This window comes from Carcharhinus amblyrhynchos, chromosome 14, assembly GCF_965287045.1.
Source record: "Carcharhinus amblyrhynchos chromosome 14, sCarAmb.v2.hapA, whole genome shotgun sequence".
Lineage (NCBI taxonomy): Eukaryota > Metazoa > Chordata > Chondrichthyes > Carcharhiniformes > Carcharhinidae > Carcharhinus > Carcharhinus amblyrhynchos.
The window spans coordinates 24,387,253-24,407,783 of NC_137337.1; the positions used below are offsets into that span (position 1 = coordinate 24,387,253).

Here is a 20,531-nt window from a genome sequence, read left to right on the forward strand (position 1 = left end):
AGTGGTAAAACATGAACCTTGGAAGCTGAGTACTCATTATTCAGTGGTTTTGATTTGATTTACTATTGCCACATATATTAGCATACAGTGAGAAGTATTGTTCCTTGTGAGCTATACAGATAACGTTCATATAAAAAAGAAACAAGAGAGTGCAGAATGTAGTGTTACAGTCACAGCTGGGGCAGCAGCGGGGGCGGGGGGGGGGGAAGAGAGAGAAGAAGAAAGATCAACTTAACGCAAGGTAAGTCCATTTAAAAGTCTAACGTCAGCAGGGAAGAAGCTGTTCTTGAATCAGTTGGTACATGACCTCAGACTTTTGTTCTTTTTCCCGATGGGAGAAGGTGAAAGAGAGGACGTCCAGGGTGCGTGGGATCCTTAACTATGCTGGCTGCTTTGCCGAGGCAATGGGAAGTGTAGTCAAAGTCAATGGGCGGGAGGCTGGTTTGCATGATGGATTGGGCTACACTTACGACCTTTTGTAGTTTCTTGCGGTCATGGCCAGAGCAGGAGCCATACCAAGCTGTGATACAACCAGAAAAAATGCTTTCTATGATGCATATGTAAACGTTGGTGGGAGTCGTAGCTGGCATGCCAAATTTCCTTAGTCTTCTGAGAAAGTAGACCTATTGGTGGGCTTTCTTAACTATAGTGTCGGCACTGGGGGACCAGGACAGGTTGTTGATCTGGACAACTAAAACTTGAAGTTCTTGGCCTTTTTTACTTCCCTCCCCATTGATGTAGACAGAGGTATATTCTCCTCTAAACTTCCTTAAGTCAATGACAATCTATTTCATTTTGTTGACATTGAGGGAGGGATTATTGTTGTTGCACCAGTTCACCAGATTCTTTATCTCAATTCTGTACTCTGTCCTGTCATTGTTTGAGATGTCCCACTATGGTAGTGTCATCTGCAAACCTGAAATTCGAATTGGAAGGGAATTTGGCCACACAGTCATATGCAACAGGAAGGTCTCAATTAATTAATTCTCAAGTGTAGTCACTGTTGATGGGAAGATATTGCTGAATATTAGGTGGGTCCAATGATGCAAGCTCTTGCTTGTGGTTATATTTTGCTCAGGAGTATAGTAGGGGACTGATAACACAGCTGTATGGGGCACCAGTGTTGAGGATGATTGTGGAGGACTGTTGTTGCCTATCTTTATTGATTGTGGTCTGTGAATTAGGAATGTTCAGGATCTAGTCGCGGAGGGAGGAGCCAAAGCCCAGGCCACAGAGTTTGGAGATGAGTTTCATGGGAATAATGGTGTTTGTAGGCTGAGCTGTAATCAGTAAATAGGAGTCTGACATTGGTGTCTTTGTTATCTAGATGTTCCAGGGTTGAGAGCAGGGCCAGCGAGATGGCATCTGCTGTGGACCTGTTGTGGCGGTAGGCAAACTGTAGTGGATCCAGGCAGTCCGGGAGGCTGGAACTGATACTACTATTTTACCTTGGAGTTAGACGGAAGTAGGTTCAAGGTCCCGCCAGTCACCCGACCACCTAATCATGGCTGATACCTCAGTGAAGCCACTAGTTTTGGATGAGACATTCAAACAATGATACATTATGCTAGTTTTTAGTCAATTGATATCACCACTGAAGATATATCTTTATAGTACAAAATTAGGCCATTTGGTCCATGTCTGTCCCAGCTGCTTTCTTAAAGCAATCCAACATCAATCACATTCCTCACTCACATCTCTGCACCTTCCTCTACTTCAAATATTTATTAAAAAAAAATGCAGTGGTCCCTGCATCAATCACTGCCTATGGAAAAACATACCTTGTTCCAGCAACACTTACGTCAATATTTTTTCCTAACCTTTCTTCTCAATTCCAGTGACATGAATGACTTCCTCATCACTAACTCTTAAACAGAAGAAAATAGATTTTTCATTTGCAACCAGTCTTCGCTTTTCCTGCTCCCGCACTATTAGCCTCAGTATCTCATTTTTCTTCATAAAAATAGTTTCTCATCTCTGGTATCATCCTGTTTGTACGCTAAACTCTTTATGGCTTTAATGACCCAGATTTTGTGGTCAGCAGCAAAGCAATGGTGTTCACTATTGACCTTGAAGCAAACTGCCTGCAAAACTCAAGCAATTTCAGTGATGTGGCTTTCACTTTTCTCAATGTTACTTTAAGCAGTCAAATCACAGATCTCAAATAAAGAAATAAAAACCACTGGTTAACCTTAATTTTAAAAATATTTTATGGAGTAAAATATAGTGCATAAACATGGGATTAATGGGATAAACTTATTTTTAATCCATGGAATTTATCTTTGAATCATGATGGAGTATTGCTGAAAAAATAGAGAGTTTTTTGACAAAGCCTTTCATCTTGCACTCATCATTTGAAAGAGTACAGTGCAAGGGAAATCAACAAATTTATACTGTTATGAGAAGAGAGGGCTGATTGTTGGTAAGTGAACTCTGAATGCCATGGAGAATGTACCAGTTGATGGCAATTGACTGTTAATAGCCAAACATGGTTTAAAATTTAAACCAGGCAGCTTGACTCATTGCACTGAGGAATGCATCAGCAAATGGCTGTCACTTATTTTGCTTAGCTGAAACATGTGCAACATGTGTACCTGTTCTTTCTGTCTGCAAAGAACAGGGCCCTATATATTCATACATATATAGCTTTCACTACATGCAAATGTGCCACACTGCAAGCTGAATTGACAATCTAAAATTGACTGGCAGTGTAACTCTTAGCACACAGAGGAATATTTAACAAATGTTGTCCAGTTCAAGTTGATTTCCCTTGCGTTGTATTCTTGTGAATGTCTTCCTTTAATGCACCCGAATTGTAATTGTTCCACCATTAGTGGCAGAGATATCTCCTGCTGAGGCCCGAAGCTCAGGCATTACCTCCAAAATCACTTTATTATTTACAGACATTTCTTAAAACCTAGCTCTTTGACCAGGCTTGGTCGTCAGATCTAATACATCTTTATGTGACTCAGCATCATTCTTTGTTTTATAATGTTCCTATAAATCCCTTATGAGGTTTATTATGTTGAAGGAACTATATAAATAAGTCAAAGTCTGTATAGATATGCCTCGACATCTCTGTTGGTCCATATCCTTCATTCATTATGTATGCTTTGTGTGTATTCTCCCATCCTTTTCATTTCTTCTCAAAAAAACATTATTGAATCACAGAAATCATAGAATCATAGAAACTTTACAGCGCTGAAGACTCTTTTGAGCCTGCACTAACAAAAATCCCACCCAGGCCCTATCCCTGTAACCCCCATGTATTTACCTTGTTAATATCCTGACACCAAGGGCCAATTTATCATGGCCAATCCACCTAACCCACACATCTTTGGACTGTGGGAGGAAACCAAAGCACCAGGAGGAAACCCACACAGACATGGGGAGAATGTGCAAACTTCACACAGACATTGACTTGAGGCCAGAATTGAACCTGGGTCCCTGGTGCTGTGAGGCAGCAGTGCTAACCATGTGCTGCTGTGCCATCCCTCACACCACACTTCAAACCACATTTACTACTTGTCTCTCCATTCCACAAATCTGTCTTTATTCTGCTAAAGTCTTTTAGTCTGTCTCAGTCCTTGGCAAACCTCCTATTTTGTGTTTACAATAAATTTTGATATGAGGGGTTGACTGAATTAAAGTCAGGCCTGATTCAACAAACTAATCAAACTGATTTTCTAATGTACTTACGAGCAATCTGGGCTATAGCACTGTCATCCAGCATCATTTCCGCTATTCCTTCTTGATCTACATCAATTTCATCCACATACACCATCTCTGTCAAAGCTCGGGTTTTCAAACTCCAAGCAGCCTACAGAATAGGTAAATAATCATATCAAAAGTTTTGAGATTACAAATTTACATCAATTACAATTAGAGGAATGGGACACATGGGTGGGAGACAAAAAAGTAGGCAAGCCATGTTGAAGGAAACTAGGTAGCAATAATAAAAGGAGGCTCCCTTTGCCACACTGATGTGCACTGCACTGAATACAGTATTTAGTATCGAAAGAGATTCTTCACCTATTTGAAATTCAAATTGACAATCTAAGTGCACTCTAGATTAAAAGAACTTTAGATTAAAAGAAACTTAAATTTAATTATTTATGTATTGCCTCATTCTAGTTCTTTTTATATACAGTAACTCACCAATTGATGAGTAAAACATTTTACTCACTTGTTTTGGACATTATTTCAATAATGAAAGCAAGTATTATTGAAGGATATGTACTACCATATATATTTGTCAAATACTGCATCCTACCTGTAAATAATACCAATATATAAAAAAAGGTATAATTTAGGAAAACCAGGTTTTGCTCTGTATCATGTAATGTCTCTTTTCCGTGCTATTTTCTACTTGGTAGCAAGTTTAGAAAGAGTTACATCCAGATGTCATCAATAAATTATTTTTCAGGTGAGCTTTGTATAATTTACAGAAAAGCAGAGTTCTCATGTTCATGAGTCAGCTTGCTGTGAATCAGGAAAGGAAGAGAGAAGATGGGTTACCCTTTGCGCAAGAACAAGAAAATTAGAACCAGGAGTAGACAATTCAGCCCCTTGGACCAGCTTAGTCATTCGATAAGATCATTTTCTGATCAGACTGCAGCCTCTATTCCACTTTCCTGTCTCTCCACGGATATCCAACTTCTCTACACGTCCTCAAGCACCCTCAACACCCCTTTCTCTCCCAGGGCACCTGCCCATGCAGTAGAGGAGATGCAACTTTATTACCTCCTGCATTCTCCCTGACCAAGGCCCCAATACTCTTTCCAGGTAAAACAATGATTATCTTCGTACTTCTTTTAATTTTATGCACTGTATTTGCAGTTCACAATGCAACCTCCTCTACATTGGAGAGAACAAATGAGATTGGCTGGTCTCTTTCTGGATCATCACCATTCAGTCCACAAACTTTTGATCACCGACATCTCAATTCTCCTCTTCTACTCCGTCATCTTGCTTTTGTTCACTTGCAAATGTTCCAAAGAAACTCAATGCAAGCTTGACGAAAAGCATCCACAGCCTTCAAGACTCAATACGGCATTCAATAATTTCAGATCGTAACTTCAGAGCCTTTTTTTCGGGTGGAAGCTTTTGCCAAGGATCCTGCTTTTCACGTGTACACCTCCTCTAGGCACATTTTTTCTTTACTTGTCCCATTACCATCTCTTTTTATCTAACATTCCTTTAGTCCTCTCCCGACTTACAACCTGGCACAGACATTTCCTTTTGTTCTTTTTACCCTTCCTTCTTTTTCTCACCTTAATTAAAACCTGTTACATCTCCAAATACTTTAATTTCTAATGAAGGGTCACTGATCTGAAACATTACTGCTGTTTCTCTGTCCACAGGTACTGCCAGGCCTGAACGTTCCCAGCATTTTCAATTATTGCTTTGTACAGGGTCTAGCCTGGGACTTTTAAATGCATTTTGAAATTAAGCCACTCAGCAATATTAAGTAAATGTAATTACAAATATTAAAATCCAGGACCCCGGCTCCCTTTAATAGAAATTAAAACCATATGACTAATTTTGCTTTATTCTTCATGTATAACAGATAATGCTGGAAATACACAACAGTGAATCAGTATCCGTGTAGATAAAAGACAAATTAATGTTTCATTTAAAACACTTCCTCAGAACTGAAAACAAGCATTCTAGTAGAATCAGAAAAAGACAGAACTGGCAACAAAAATAACAGATACTCTGTTCCAGGAAGCAAGACCTGAAACCTAGTTAAAGGAAACAACAACCACTACCAAATGCACATTAGAGAGTAATTATCAGATGGAAGGAACATAGAGGCAAAGAAACTGTAACTGAATGCACAAATGGGGGCTTTGAAATGATTCTAAGGAGTTACGAGAATCAAAAATGTTTAGGGAAGCTTAGAGCACACTTCCCAGGTGGCTAAAAGCTTGTCCACCAATTGTGAGGTAGAGGGAAGGGGAACCCACCGGAGGCCAGATCCAAAAGGTTGAAAATGGAAAAGTGGATGCAAACAAGAAATTGCAGAGGTAACGCAGAGTGAGGCCACAGATGCTCTAGCAAACATCTTAAGGATAGATGATTGAGCGGTCAGGGATTAATGCAAGATAAAATATGGGCAATGCATTTTGTTTTTCTCTACTGGCCTTTCCCAGTCTCCGCACTTCTATGAAATGGCTTGTGTTTTTTTTATTTCTGAGAAGAGTTGTTCTCTGAACATTAATTTGTCTTTTCTCATTACAGAAACTGATTGACCTAGCTCATGACTCTGCCTGAACACAGTCAAGCTGGTCAATATGGTACTTCAGGACTCCATTGAACCATAGAATCCCTGCAGTGTAGAGGAGGCCATTCAGCCCATCAAGTCTGCACTTATTCTCTGAGATAGCATCTTACCTAGGCCCACACTCCTCACCCTATCCCTGTACATTTTCCATTGCTAATCCAGCTAAACTGCACATCTCGGGACACTGAGGGGCAATTTAATATGGCCAATCCATCTAACCAGCACATCTTTGGAATGTGTGAGGAAACTGGTGCACCCGAGGGAAAGCCACAGAGACATGGGGAGAACGTGCAAACGCCACACAGTCACCCAGGTTGCAATCGAATCTGGGTCCCTGGCGCTGTGAAGCAGCAGTGCTAACCACTGTGCTACCGTGCTGTCCTAATTGCCTTCTTGCTGTGATTTTATGTCAGATGTGAACATCAATGTACCATTAGGTGTTGCCAGAAGGGCTGTGCTATTGTTGCTCAAGTCTGGACCACATCCCACCTAAATCTCTCAACCATAGCTCCACTCACAGACCAACTTGTTCAGCATTTCAGGTATTTTCTGCTTTTGTTTTCAATTCCCAGCATTTACTAATTTTCCTTTTTAGAAGAATATTTTATAACAATATTTATGACTTAAGAATGCATTATCTGATTGACCTGTGCTTACTACAGGGCACTATCAATTACATGGTCAGCATGGACTGATCCATTTTTTTCTCCTCTCTGCATTTCCCTCCCATCAAGATCCGGTTCCTGCTCCCTTGTCACATAACAGACCAGTCTCACAAAATGCAAGATAAAATTCTAAAACAAAACTGACAACAGGAAAAGAAGAAACACAATTAAAGTAGCAAAATTAAACAGACAAAACGCATTAAACTCAAATAAGAAAGCAAAAAAAAGCCAGAAAAAAAACTTAAGCAAGGGGAAAGTAATTGAAAGAATGGCATAAACAAGGGAGGAAATATGCTACAGCAGCATAAAAAAGCATGTAAAGAACTTTTTTTTCAATAGTTTTCTCAACAAGCAATGCTCCCAGATATCCATTAGCGTTTACCAAATGTTTTACTGAAATTATGTTCAGCATAACTAATTTCATGAGGATTGTTTTCTAAATATTGTACAAAAGGGAACATGTGAAAAGAAATGTGGGAGAACCTAGATTTGTGTTTTACCTCTGTTATAATGATTTTAGTTTCAGTTTCCTTGGGAAGCATGAAAAAGAAAATACCAATAAATGGACAGAAATCATTTTAACTTAACAGAATGTAGTAAACTGTAGTAAAAAGAGTATATCAATAGCTTTGAAGAGGGATATTTCTGATTTTTCCATCTAACCTGGGTATGGGTGTTGTGTGTGCCAATGCTTAAGATATCATCCTTTTGGCTAAGATCAAGTGTAGTATCGACATGCTGCACTTGGTTGAAGTCATTAGGTTATGTTTCAGCTTCATTTGAAGCAATTTTTTAAAGCGGCATCTCGGCCATTTGGCTAAGATGCAAATAAGATCAAGCCCTGGAGGAGGAGCTACACCTACTCCAGTCAGCTTGGATCATGTAGATCAAGCCCAAGACAGGAGGTGAGACCCCTGTCTTGTCAGCTTGGATCGGGAATATCCCAACTTGTTGGGACTCAGAATTGGGTTTAATGTGACTTGATTGGATTGGAATAAAGTTTAAAAAAAAATCATGACCTTGTGGGGCAGGTTGGAAGGTCCAGTTCATTGTTTCCAATATATCATTCTTGTACATTCATATATTATAACAACTATCATAGAGAAAGGGGCAAAGGAAGTGATTGTAGAGGTAGTTAGCATTGTTCCAATTTGCTTATAAAGTTACATGACTACATGACTACTATATTGTTTGGAATGTGGACAGGATGTTACCTTGAGGCAGCAAATGTATTTTATTGTTACATGTCCTAATGATAAAAATGTATCACTTAAAAAAAACAAAAATGAAAAATATGAAAATATATATCTTCAATGATCTGGGATACCATAATAATTTATTGAACAAGACAATCTCACTTCACATCAATCTCATCTACATCATATAATCACTCTTCATAAAGTACCTCATTTATAAACGTGTATAATTAATTGAAACAGAAAGCTGAAACCACATCTTATCTCTTAAGCCAACAATTGTGGCGTATTCGAGTATTGGCCAAGAATTCTCAAAGACAATAGTTGGAAGCTTAGTTTGTTTCTTTTGGAATGTTAAGAGCAAGCAAGAGCATATTTATCAAAGTGGGAAACATTAAATGATGTGTTGTGTGAATACTTCAGGAGCTTAGAGGATGGATTTTTCAAGGAAGTTTTCCAAATAAATCTGCAGGAAAATAAAAGGTTTGAAAATATTAATTATATTACAAAAGAAGCAGTGACATAGTTCTCATAGCATTTGGGATCATCAGTATAAAGAAATGTTTGGATCAATACATCAAAATAATGTAAAGATATTGTATACTTTACTGTCTACATATTTACATTTTTCTAGTACCCAAATTCATCTGTATGGCCACTAGTTGGGTGGCATGGTAGCACAGTGGTTAGCACTACTGCTTCACAGCTCCAGGGACCTGGGTTCGATTCCCAGCTCAGGTCACTGTCTGTGAGGAGTTTACACATTCTCCTCGTGTCTGCGTGGGTTTCCTCCGGGTGCTCCGGTTTCCTCCCACAGTTCAAAGATGTGTCGGTTAGGTTGACTGGCCATGCAAAAATTGGCCCTTCGTGTCTTGAGACGCATAGGTTAGAGGGATTAGCGGGTAAAATATGTAGAGATATGGGGGTCAGGTTTGGGTGGGATTGTGGTTGGTGCAGACTCAATGGGCCAAAGGGCCTCTTTCTGTACTGTAGGGTTCTATGATTCTAGTACTGTTGTTGTTCAAAATCATTTACTGCTATGATTTATTAAAACATCACCTACGATAAAAATGTCCTCAAATTAAAGCAATATTTCTACATTAAATAATGGTCAATTGTTTTAATTCAAATAATGATTATTATAACTGGAAATGATAGATTTATATATTTTAGTTAATCCACTCAATAGAGCACCACAGTCTTCCAACGTTACACCTAATTATTTCTTAAACAAGTTAGGGGGTTTCCACTTCCAATACTGTCCTAAAGTCCATTCCAAGTGTTCATCATTCACTGCATGAAGAAAAACGTCCTAATATTAGTCTTGGTTGCCTTTCATTTGCTTGAACCTTTACTCTTGGTCTTACTTCCACAATTTAAATATATAGTAGTATTCCAGTCTGTTTTGTCCTATACATCATCTAAATGCTGCTGAGAGTCTGAAAAGCCCAAGTCTTTCCAGTATTTTTCATTGCTCACATCCCTCTCACCAGGGATCAGCCTTACAGCTCTTTTAGGCAGTTTCTCTTGTTTCTAGGCAACAGCAATTGAGGTTGCAGTCTGGCAAGATTACAACTTGTCCTGATTTGTATTCTACTCTTAACTATCTAGTTCAATACTTTATTGGCTTTATGTTAGCTTCCCCTCATGTGTTGAACAAATGAAGCAGAGTGTCATCTTGAATTCCCAGGTCCACACCTACGTCAACACCATTCATGATGTATGTACATCATCTCTTTTTTCCCCTGTGCACAGTACTTTACATTTCTCTGCATTAAATTTAATGTGCCAATGTTTAACTTGCTTCATCATTTTATAAAAACCCATCCCTGAGGTTTACCCTCAATCACCAAAGCTTTGAACTTGAGTTGGTAGCCTTTCACATGGAACTTTATCAAATCCCTTTTGGACATTTAATGCACAACAGCCTAGATTTGCAATCACTAGGGAAGTGACTATGCTCACTGCTGACCTCGAAGAAAGCCATAAAGATTAGTGAGATAAGGCTTTTATCTTTTCTGATGTTAACTTCATTTTGGCATCAACTATTGTTCAGCAACATTAAGCAGCCAATCAGCCTGAATAATTCTCACAATCAGCAAACTGGGAAGTAACAAGTATGTTTAACTTTTTTTTACTTCACAGAAATCAAATAAGATTGGGACATACATATAGGATTAAGACAGAAATATTGAAAATACACTTTGAAAAAATTAAAAGTTTGTGGAATTATGAAGGAATGGAGAAATTTGCTTCACAAATATAAAATAGCTTTTCAGGAAGTTACTTAGCCATATTACATAATTATTAAATCCAGCTAACCTCACTCAAAAAGATGCAACATTTTTGAAGGGATTTTAGAATGAGAATAATAGCATGTAATGTGCAAGCTCAACTCAATTTAATGATTCTGGGATGATTTCCATCTGCAAAGATTTCAAAAGTGCATGCTGTGGAGGAACAGGAAATTGGGGACAAGAACTTCTGGATTTGTGAGTGTAACCACAGATGTGCAGATGTCAGATGTTATTGTCAGTTTCCCTGTCATTACAACTGCGAAATCCAGGTCAATGTCTTGTTTTTGCCACAATGACAGCTTGTCAAACTTCCTCAAGGAAATCAAAATGAGACCTAATTTTTCCCTTATTAGGTTGTGACACAGATAATCAATTCCACTATGTGGCACATAATTGAAGGAAGCCTTTTAGATCTGTAGTTTATATACAAAATAACAAATTATTTAAACTCAACAATTATTCAATACTTAAACCCAAGTGCCTGAAATATATCATGAATGACTTGTTAATCATGATTGTTCTGCTATTAGTTTAAGTCCTAAGTGAAGGTTTTGGACTGTATAGGTTACATATTAATTTATACTCAAAACAATGGTTGAGTGAAAAATTTTGAAGGTAACAAATGCCTGTGTATGTACACCCTGATGTGGAGATGCCAGCGTTGGACTGGGGTAAGCGCAGTAATAAGCGTACACCCTTGCCAGTGAGTAAAAGACAGAGGAACTTGTCCCTTTAATCATCTATCTAACAAACATGTATTACCAAAGGATGCTCATGAGATGCCCTTTGGGTACCATTACTGTTTTACCTTTGCTGCTTTGGGATTCATATTTTAGCTTGCCATTCAGAATATAATTTGCAATAACAGGACATATAAATTTTGTCTTACTACAGTAACTCCCTCAAAATGATTGCCAATATCTCATAAATCTCCTTGCTGGCATAAATAACATCCAATCTGATTTATTTGTTTCAAGTCTTGTTAATATATCCACAACATCATCTCATTTAAATGGAAATACAGAATTTTGGCGCAATACTCTTTCTGTCCCCCAAGACAACATGTCATTCATGTTTTCTCTTATGAATACTTTTAGGAAGTAGGTATTAAAGATATTTATCATAATGCACTAAATTAATGTTCCAAACCAATTTTAATACTGCCTTTTCTCTGACAGTTCTCATTATTACAGTATTGAAAGATCTTTTTCAATTACATCTGTATAAACTTTTTTGGATTTTTATTTTGCTTCTCTGATCAAATGTTTATATCTTCCTGTGTATTAATATTATCCTTTCTTCTGTACAAAACTTCAGGTGTTAACTTTTCCTCTACTTCAAATTTATTTGCTAATCAGTTTAATTTTTATGATTTCAGGAATGTAATTCTTCTGTAGGCCCAGTATCATCTTTCAGCTGTATTGTATTTCTCCTCTGCTGAAATTAAGCCAAACATTATATGCCACTCCATTTGTTTTAATTCTCCCCTAACATCTGTGAATTTAATGCTTTTATAGTCACAACCATTGCTCCTGGTTATGACTGAATCCCAGACACTTCATGATTCTGTGGCTTCTGTTCTCCAGGGGTGCCATAACTTCAAGTTCCTATTATAACTTGTGAACACTAGGTTGAGGGAGACAGCTGATGGAGGGGAAAATCAACAAAACAATGGGACAGAGCATGTTTTTTCCCCATAGGAAAAAAAAACATAAGGGACAATTTTGAGCCCATATTAGCCATCAGCATAAATGATGGCCTGCAGGCCCAAAATTCCACAAAAGTAGGAAAACGAGATTCTTGCTGGCAAGATCATGTTTTCAGATTTTCCATGCCCCACACTGGTGATATATTTCAATAAATTGTAATAAATTTACTGCTTCAAGCTTTTCTGTTGTAAACCTTGCCGATATATGATTATTCGGTGAGGTGCGTGGGGGAACCTTTAATCATAGTTAGAGGGGAAGTCACCGGGTTGCAAAGCTACGTATAGCCCCACAGGAGAGAGGGATATGCCCAGGCAGTACCCTAGCACTAGGGTGGCGGTGGCAATGTTAGGGTTCCATGGGGGCTGTGCCATATTGTTGGGGGTGTGGTGCATTATCCTGATGCTTGTTGGGAGGGGGTGGAGTTAATCTCAAATGCAGATTGAAACACCCTCCCGTGCGCCACCCCCTCAGTTCACCCCCTCCTCCCCCTGCCCACCCACGTGCGCCACCCTCCCCCTGCCCTCCCCCCACCCCCTCCCACAAACCCTCCCCCACCAACCCTCCTCGACCCAACCCTTACCCTGCCCACCCTCCTCCTCCCCTACCCTCCTCCTGCCCACTCTGCTCCATCTCCTCCTCCTCTACCCTCCCCCTGCCCACACTGCTCCTCCTCCCCTACCCACCCTCCTCCTCCCCCTCCCCCCTCCTCTCCCCTGCCCACCCCCCTCCCCAACCCCCACCCCACCTCCTGCCCACCCCCCTCCCCAACCCCCACCCCACTTCCCTCCCTCCCCCTCCATTACCCTCACCCTGCCCACCCTCCCCCTTCTCCTCCTCCTCCCCTACCCTCCCCCTGCTCACCCTCCTCCTCCCCCTCCCCTCACCCTGCCTACCCTCCCCTTCTCCTTCCCTACCCTCCCCCTGCCCATACTCCTCCTCCCCCTCCCCTTCCCTCCCCCTGCCCACCCTCCTCCTCCCCCTCCCCTTCCCTCCTGCTGCCCACCCACCCCCTCCCCACCCTCCTCCTCCTCCCCACCCTCCTCCCCGCCCCACCCCTCCCCACCCCTCTTCCCATCCCCTACCCCTCACCACCCCTCTTCCCACCCCCTCCCCTCCCTACCCCTCTTCCCACCCCCTCCCCCCTCCTCCCACCCCCTCCTCCCGTGCCCGTTTCCCCACCCCTCCCCTCCCCACCCCCCGTGCCCCCGTCTCCCCACCCCTCCCCTCCCCTCCCCCCGTGCCCCCGTCTCCCCTCCCCACCCCCCGTGCCCCCGTCTCCCCACCCCTCCCCTCCCCCCGTGCCCCCGTCTCCCCTCCCCACCCCCCGTGCCCCCGTCTCCCCACCCCCCCACCCTCTCCTCCCGTCTCCCCACCCCTCCTCCCTCCCGTGCCTCCCTCCTCCTCCCCCCTCCCGTGCCCCCCTCCTCCCTCCCGTGCCCCCCCTCCTTCCTCCTCCTTCCCGTACCCCCCTCCCTCCTCCTCCTTCCCGTGCCCCCATCCCAGCCCCACCCACAGAATGCGAAGAGAAAACTCGGCCTTGCGGCTGAGAGCTACACACCGGTTTTCTCATTGAGACCGTCCCTGACAAATTATTGGAAGATTCCACAAATAATCTTTATTTTGCTATTGGCATATAATTTTTCTCAAGAAAAAGTTGCAGTCAAATTGAAAGCAAAAACATCAGGCAGTGATTTAAGCACAATTCCATCTAAGGGATTAAAATCGATTTTGTAACTTCCTATGTCGTGTGTTCCTCGTTCTTGGCAACGTTTCATTGCCTTACACTCAATTCTATATCATTTGTCAGTGGGAAAAGGTCTTCCAGAACGCAATTACTGAATTTTGGCTTTCAATACTAAGAGAGATTATCTGGTAATTATTTTTGTTATCAATTACTGATCATGCTTTTGAACTTTTGGAAATGTCTTTATTTACACACGGACATTTTTAAGGTAAGATTGTATTAATTTGAACATTACAGCAGCATAGTACACCAGTGTTGTCTTTGGGATTGCTATTTTGTTTTCAAATAATGAAGTGGATTAACAATGTTTAATCGCAGAAATGTGCTTTCAAATTCCATCAATTGTATAAGATTCTTGCTCATGACTAAAATGAAGCTAGATTATTATCCTAAACAAATTTTTTTTCTCAATATCTATAAACTAAAGGAATTCATGAGAATCCAAGTTAGTGATTTCTGAAATATAATAAAAGTACAATCCAGAATTTAAATAAAAAACATGAAATTGAATTAAAATGTTGAAAAAAATCAAACTTTCTTTATAAACAGAAAAATATATATACAAGTTTACCAAAACACTATTGCTGCTTTCACATATTGACTTTTAAACAAGGAATTGCATATACAAAATAACAAATAATTTAAATTCAGTAATTCTTCAATACTTGGAACAGCTGAGCTGCTGAAGCGAGGATACATTGTTGTAATAATCGTGACTGATGCCTAATTAGTCTAAGCCTCAAAGGCCTCAACCATGGGAACTACACATTATTTCATTCATATAAAATATGAGCAAGCCAAATCGAAAGTCATCGAGGGAACAAAAATACCTGTGTGTGCCTGTTATCGTCTTGAGAGTGAATGAAAGATGGAGGAATTTGTCTCTCAATCATTCACCCTGGCTTTTCAGATATTACAAATTTATTTGACTTTTGTTGTTTTTTTGGAGTTCACGTTTCACTTTGTCGGCTAGAGTATAACTCTCTTTGATTTAATTTATTACTATCACATGTATTAGTATACAGTGAAAAGTATTCTTTCTTGCACACTATACAAAGTACATGAAGTAGAGAAGGAGAGGGTGCAGAATATTACAGTCATAGAATAGCGTTTTAGCAGCATAGAACGAGAGTAAAAGGTGTGAAGGTGTGCTGGGCTCAGCTCGCAAGAAGTCGCTCGCTCCGACGCCTGGAGCATGAAAAACACTTAAAACAGCAGCGGACAATGGCCGGTACCCTGCGTGCGATTTTCGATATGCTAACTGGGAGCGACAGAAACCATTTCGGGGATTGAGCGCGACTTATATGGGCATGAGTTTTAAATTGAGGGGGAGAGGTGCCTGCACTTTTCTCTACCTGGTCGTACGGGTTGCTGTCCAGCAGCTTGGCGCAGAGATCGGCGCAGGACTGGAACTTGCGCCTTCTGAAATAGCTCCAGGCCAGGAACATGGGATCCATGTCCAGCCCCATCCTACTCCGGTGAAAGCCCGATCCCGGGGAACTGGGTGCCGGGAAGGTACAACCAGAAGCCTCAGAGCGAGGCCTTCCTCCGTCACCCTTAGCAACGGCATCCCGGGGTCCTAGCCAACTGCAGGGTGACTCCACAACTGCCTAAACTCAGCAAGATTTATTATTGTTTTCGCACCGGGAAAGGATGAAGTACCGTCAGATAGGGGATAACATTGGCCGGAAATTATAGCCATCGCCCTAAGTCTGGCAAAATTTATTTAGTATATGTTTTTTTGAACAGGCAAACTGGAATCGGGTAGTGATTGCGACCTTGAGCTTCATGGTTACCTGTCAATCAGCTTGTTCCCGATGCCAGTATCAATGGCCATTCGTGAACCAAAATTCTGTGTCTCCACATAAAATACACATCAGTATGGAGGGGAATGCATTTCTTCATTCATATTTGCAATGTCCTGCAAGTGACATTTTTAAAGTACTAGTATCACAGCGTGTTTTATAAATAGCCCTGGTTATTGCAATAACCCCATATCAAGCCATTGACGTGTTAAGCACCTTATTTTGCAGAATATTCATTTTGACAATCATTCTACGTCCCTTGTTATTTTGGAAACGAAACTGTACTCTATTGAGGTAAATCACTCATTCGAATCAGAGAATGCAAGCTTGGTACCTTTATGTTTATTGTTTTTTTAAAAAGGCGAGTAGACGCTTTAAACTGGAAAGAAAAATCAGTATACTGGAAATCTGCAACAAAAGAAAGCAACATTCTGAAAACACCCAGCAGGTTAGGCACCAAAGGTTTTTTGAAAAGTTAACATTTCAGGTATGGAAAATGCCATGGATGAGTACTTCCAGCATTTTGTTTTTATTTCAGATTGTTCCTCTGGGTCACATTCCAGACACTCATCCTTGGTCAAAACCAGGGAAACTTAAATGCTTCCTGCCCCCCCCCCCCCCCCGCATGCTGCCTGACCCGCTATTTTCTATTTCCAACATTTTCTAACTCTTATTTGAGATTTGCAGCCCCGATTGGATTGACAGCTCCCGAGTCGATGGCCGTTGCATCATGAGATAATCACCGCGCTAATGTGGTCAACTCTTATTTCCTCCCACTTGCCTGCCCGCTGATTCCCTCCCTCCGCCAGCGGGGTGAGAGGGTGGGCCGCCGTGGAGTCGGGGGTGGGATCGAGTGATTGACGTGGGGCTTGCGCTACCCCATAAGCGGAGTCTGCTGTCCATCAAAGGAAAACGCTCACAGGATTGGCTGGGCCGACGCGTGTGTGGGGGGGGTGGGGTCCGTAGTGATTGACGTGCCGTTGTGGCACCCCATTGGTGATTTCCGCTGTCTATCAAAGGAAGGCTCTCCGGGTATTGGCTGGGCCGGTGCGCGAGCGGGGCAGGCAGGTGGTGCGCGCGGCGGACGGAGGTGTTAAAGGGCTGGAGGCAGCGCCGGCCGAGGCGACAGTTGCGCGAGGCAAAAGGCGAACCGAAAAAGAACCGTCAAAGCTGCAGATCAATTTTAAATTTTTTTTAATTTGAGGGGTGGGTGGGGGAAAGAATGGACGTCATGCGTTTCTGACGTTGGTACTTGCCAAGTAGTGCGTGGGAGAGCGAGATTAAAAAAAATAAAAATGCATGACAACTGTTGAGTATCCGCGCATCTTCAGTCTGGTTTGTGTGCAGAGCAAGGTTGGGGAGAGGAGGAGACAGACATCGGCTGAGGGACGGCTTTGTGGCTGTGGCGAGGCGGCGGTATGGCTGATGGAACGGCACCCAACTGCCACCTGCGCCTGGAGTGGGTCTATGGCTACCGGGGGCACCAGTGTCGAAACAACCTCTACTACACCGCTTCCAAGGAAATCGTCTATTTCGTCGCGGGTGTCGGGGTGGTTTACAACACGCGGGAACACAAACAGAAATTCTTTCTGGGTCACAACGATGATATAATCAGGTAGTTTATCTTGATTTATTTATTTGTTATTTTTATTTTACTTTCAAAATAAAGGGTGTTGAAAGACATCGCGCTATCCTGTGCAGTAAGTGGCTAATCCGCGCTCATTTGCTCCCGTTATCTGGCTCTGTACACTGGGGGAAGCAGAAAAAAACGTAACCGCTAGTCTACAAATCTGGCTAGTTTGGCACTTTAAATGAATCACTTCGTGTACGCCAAGAATTCAAGTGTGTAGATTCTGGCATTTATAAGGGGACCGCATTTGATTCACCATTCCTCTAACCCCCTCAGATACATAGAGAAACACACAGAAAATAGAAGCAGGAGTAGGCCATTCTGCCCTTCGAGCCTGCTCCGCCATTCATTATGATCAGGGCTGATAATCAAATTCAATAATACCCCGATTCCGCCTTCTCCCCTATACACCTTGATCCCTTTAGCTCCAAGAGATACACCTGACTGTAATGTTTAGAGATATCTGATTGTAATGTTTAGAGATGTCTAATCGTAATGTTTAGAGATGTGTCTGATCGTAATGTTTAGAGATGTAGCTGATTGATTGTATTATCTATTGCAATAACATTCTTTACCTAATTGCATAAATTGTGTATCAAGAATGCTTGGAAAGAAGATGCCGTTCAGAAGGGCATTTTATTTCTGTCAGCCATACCAAAATAATTCAGTGATTTGAGTTCCTCATTTGTATAAGATCAATTGATGTGAATTAAGTTGCTTCCATTAAAAAAAGGAAGAGGCTGAGAACTATCGTGTTTATTTGCTGCGATTGTTGGGATAAGAATAATACATTCACGGTTAATTGAATGGGCAGAGCCATGCTGCAGGTTGAGATTGTATTTAGGCTTATAAAATGCAATTTATTGTTACATTGTACGCGCCAGGCACATTCCAAGTCATCCGGAATTATATTTTGAGGCGATTTATGTTTTTTTAAAATCTGAATTGGACATTAGTACGCAAGTGCACTTTGTGATCCTGAATGTCAAACTACTGATAGGTAACCGTTGATTGTGATCATATGGACTTCAATTCGAAACCTGCAACTTCGAAAGCCCTCGCTGGAACGATTCCCAAAACTAAATAAAACCAGCTCTTTTTTTTAAAGGAAGCGCATAACTCTCCTCGGGCAATTGCTGCTCTTTTATACGTGCGGATGGTTTGTGTTACGGCAGTATTTTGTAGAACCCAAGCAGCGGAACCCAGGCCATTGTTTAATAAATAAAAGTGCTCCGCATTTCCCTTTGAATCTTGGTACAATTAGTCAGAAAATTATAACATATATAATTTATCAGATATAGTAATCCATTTTTTAGATTCCGTGGTGCGTGGCTGTCTTTGTGTGGAAGGATGGCTCTTGACTCCAAATTACAAAGGTTAAATCTTACAAACGACAGATGGACAGCAATTCACCGGCCCGTGGAGTCAGAGGATATGAAGTGAAAGATTTAGCTGTCCAAATAACTTCCGGAAAGACTTTCGAACAGAGCATGAGAATGAATATGGTGGCAGGGTATTTTGTTGAGCTGATTATATGTATATATATATGCATAATATAGCATATTCAATGGTAATAAAATCGTCACTTTGTGTAAAGAAATTGAAATTCCAGAACGAACACGATTGTCGAACTGATTTAAATTCAGTAATTTCAAATTATTATATAATGTGATCAGTGGTGGTAAGAAGCGGCTGATATGGATGTGTACCTATAGGGAAATAGACAGGGTAAATTACAAGGATGTAATTTTATCCAAGGGATATAAATGACGTCCTGAATTATGTAATTGAAGCTTGATGGGTGTGTAATTGCTATTTGAACCCAGAGACTGATCCTTGAACTTGATCCTGACATTTTGTTTTGAAAAATATCTAGTTTTGAATGGTACGTCTATGCTAGTGGCATTTGCTATTGGTGTTCAGTGATGAGAGTTTAGTGATATATTAGAAGGACAAAAATGCTATGGGCTTTAATAACATGGGCGCAAAAGGGTTTGATGGGGCATATTTGGAGAAAATATTTCCACGTGTGAGGCCATCCAAAACCGCAGATCGTAAAGATAAGCCAGTTGTAAAATCCAATAGGGAATTCAAGAGACATCTCTTTTCCCAAGTGTAGTAAAATTGCAGAACGCACTTACATGAGATGTAATTGAGGCAAACCGCATGGATACGTTTAATGGGAAGCTAGATAAACATGAGGGGGAAAAGGGGTAACAAGGTATTCGTCTACACGTTAGATGAAGCTTGGATGACACCGGAGCATATTCACCAGCATGGGGCTAGTATGGTTGAATGGGCTGTCCACTAACCTATATGTAACCTATCCAACATTGTGTGACTACTTCAACAAGTGAGTTGATTGAACCAGCATCTTCTGTGTCATTGAAGTAATTTCTGCTTTACGGCAATGTTAAAAATGGTGTGGAAACAGGATGGCTGGCAAATTGATTCAATCTCTGGATCTACTATCTAACCAAGGCACCTGGTGGTGTCAGACACAAATTGCATTTTGGCTGTAAAGGACTTCCACAACTTGACACGGATTCTGGAAATGGTTGTGTGAGTGGGGCTTCCAAACCCAAACTAAACTGAGGACAACTTGCTGCAATGTTTCTTAATGGAGTATAAATGTTTTCCAATAAAACACAACATTCTGTTGCAGAATGTAATACATATAAGAGGTCAAGAGCAATATGCTGGTAATATTGCTCGTGGCTACAGAGAAAGTTGAATTGTATGGCTCAGTATGAAAAGACTGAAGGAGAATAAAGGAGTTATAGTTGAAGGCAACAATACTGCAAAGCCTATGGGCTCTGGCAACATTTCAGCAATAATACTGTTCCAGTTAGCCTACTATGGAGAAAGAACATTTTCCAGAGGGGTCAACAACAAAATCAATTTGACTGGAGCTAAGAGACAAGAGGTTCAATTATATTGCTCCTTGTAGTGTATAGGCCACAAACTAGTGGGAAGGATGTAGAGGAATAAGTTTTCAGGGTTATTAGAGAGGTGCAGAAATTAAAGTAATTGGGACAAGAATCTCCAAATGTAGATTGGGTTAGCGGTAGTGTAAAGGGCAAAGATGGCCAAGAGTTTACACAGTGTGTTGAAGAGAACTTTTAGCAGCATTATTTGCCCAGTCCAATGAGAAATGAAATACTGCTCAATTTAGCTCTGAGGGATGAGGTGGGCCATG

At 41.2% G+C, this 20,531-nt stretch overlaps 2 protein-coding genes across 6 annotated transcripts in view; one reads left to right on the forward strand and one right to left on the reverse strand.

The window, feature by feature from the left end:
• ttc8 (tetratricopeptide repeat domain 8) overlaps positions 1–15,466 on the reverse strand; it is a 30,794-nt gene extending 15,328 nt beyond the window's left edge. Inside the window, exons 1-3 of one of the 2 annotated variants that reach the window (XM_080202437.1) lie at positions 15,253–15,466; positions 7,452–7,481; positions 3,700–3,820 (exon numbers count right to left, since the gene is read on the reverse strand). In XM_080202437.1, coding sequence (XP_080058563.1) covers positions 3,700–3,820; positions 7,452–7,481; positions 15,253–15,366 — 265 coding nt within the window. In that variant the 5' untranslated portion in view covers positions 15,367–15,466. The remainder of the gene's footprint in view (positions 1–3,699; positions 3,821–7,451; positions 7,482–15,252) is intronic. The other variant, XM_080202438.1, reaches the window with a different exon arrangement.
• A 1,382-nt stretch (positions 15,467–16,848) lies between these two features.
• The window catches only part of LOC145352499 (echinoderm microtubule-associated protein-like 5), a 153,362-nt gene continuing 149,679 nt past the window's right edge, over positions 16,849–20,531 (forward strand). For all 4 annotated transcript variants that reach the window (XR_013888545.1, XM_080202439.1, XM_080202440.1 and 1 more), the window contains exon 1: positions 16,849–17,317. Coding sequence is in view for 3 of the 4 variants with exons in the window: in XM_080202439.1 (XP_080058565.1) it covers positions 17,121–17,317 (197 nt within the window). In the remaining variant the exon portion in view is untranslated. The remainder of the gene's footprint in view (positions 17,318–20,531) is intronic.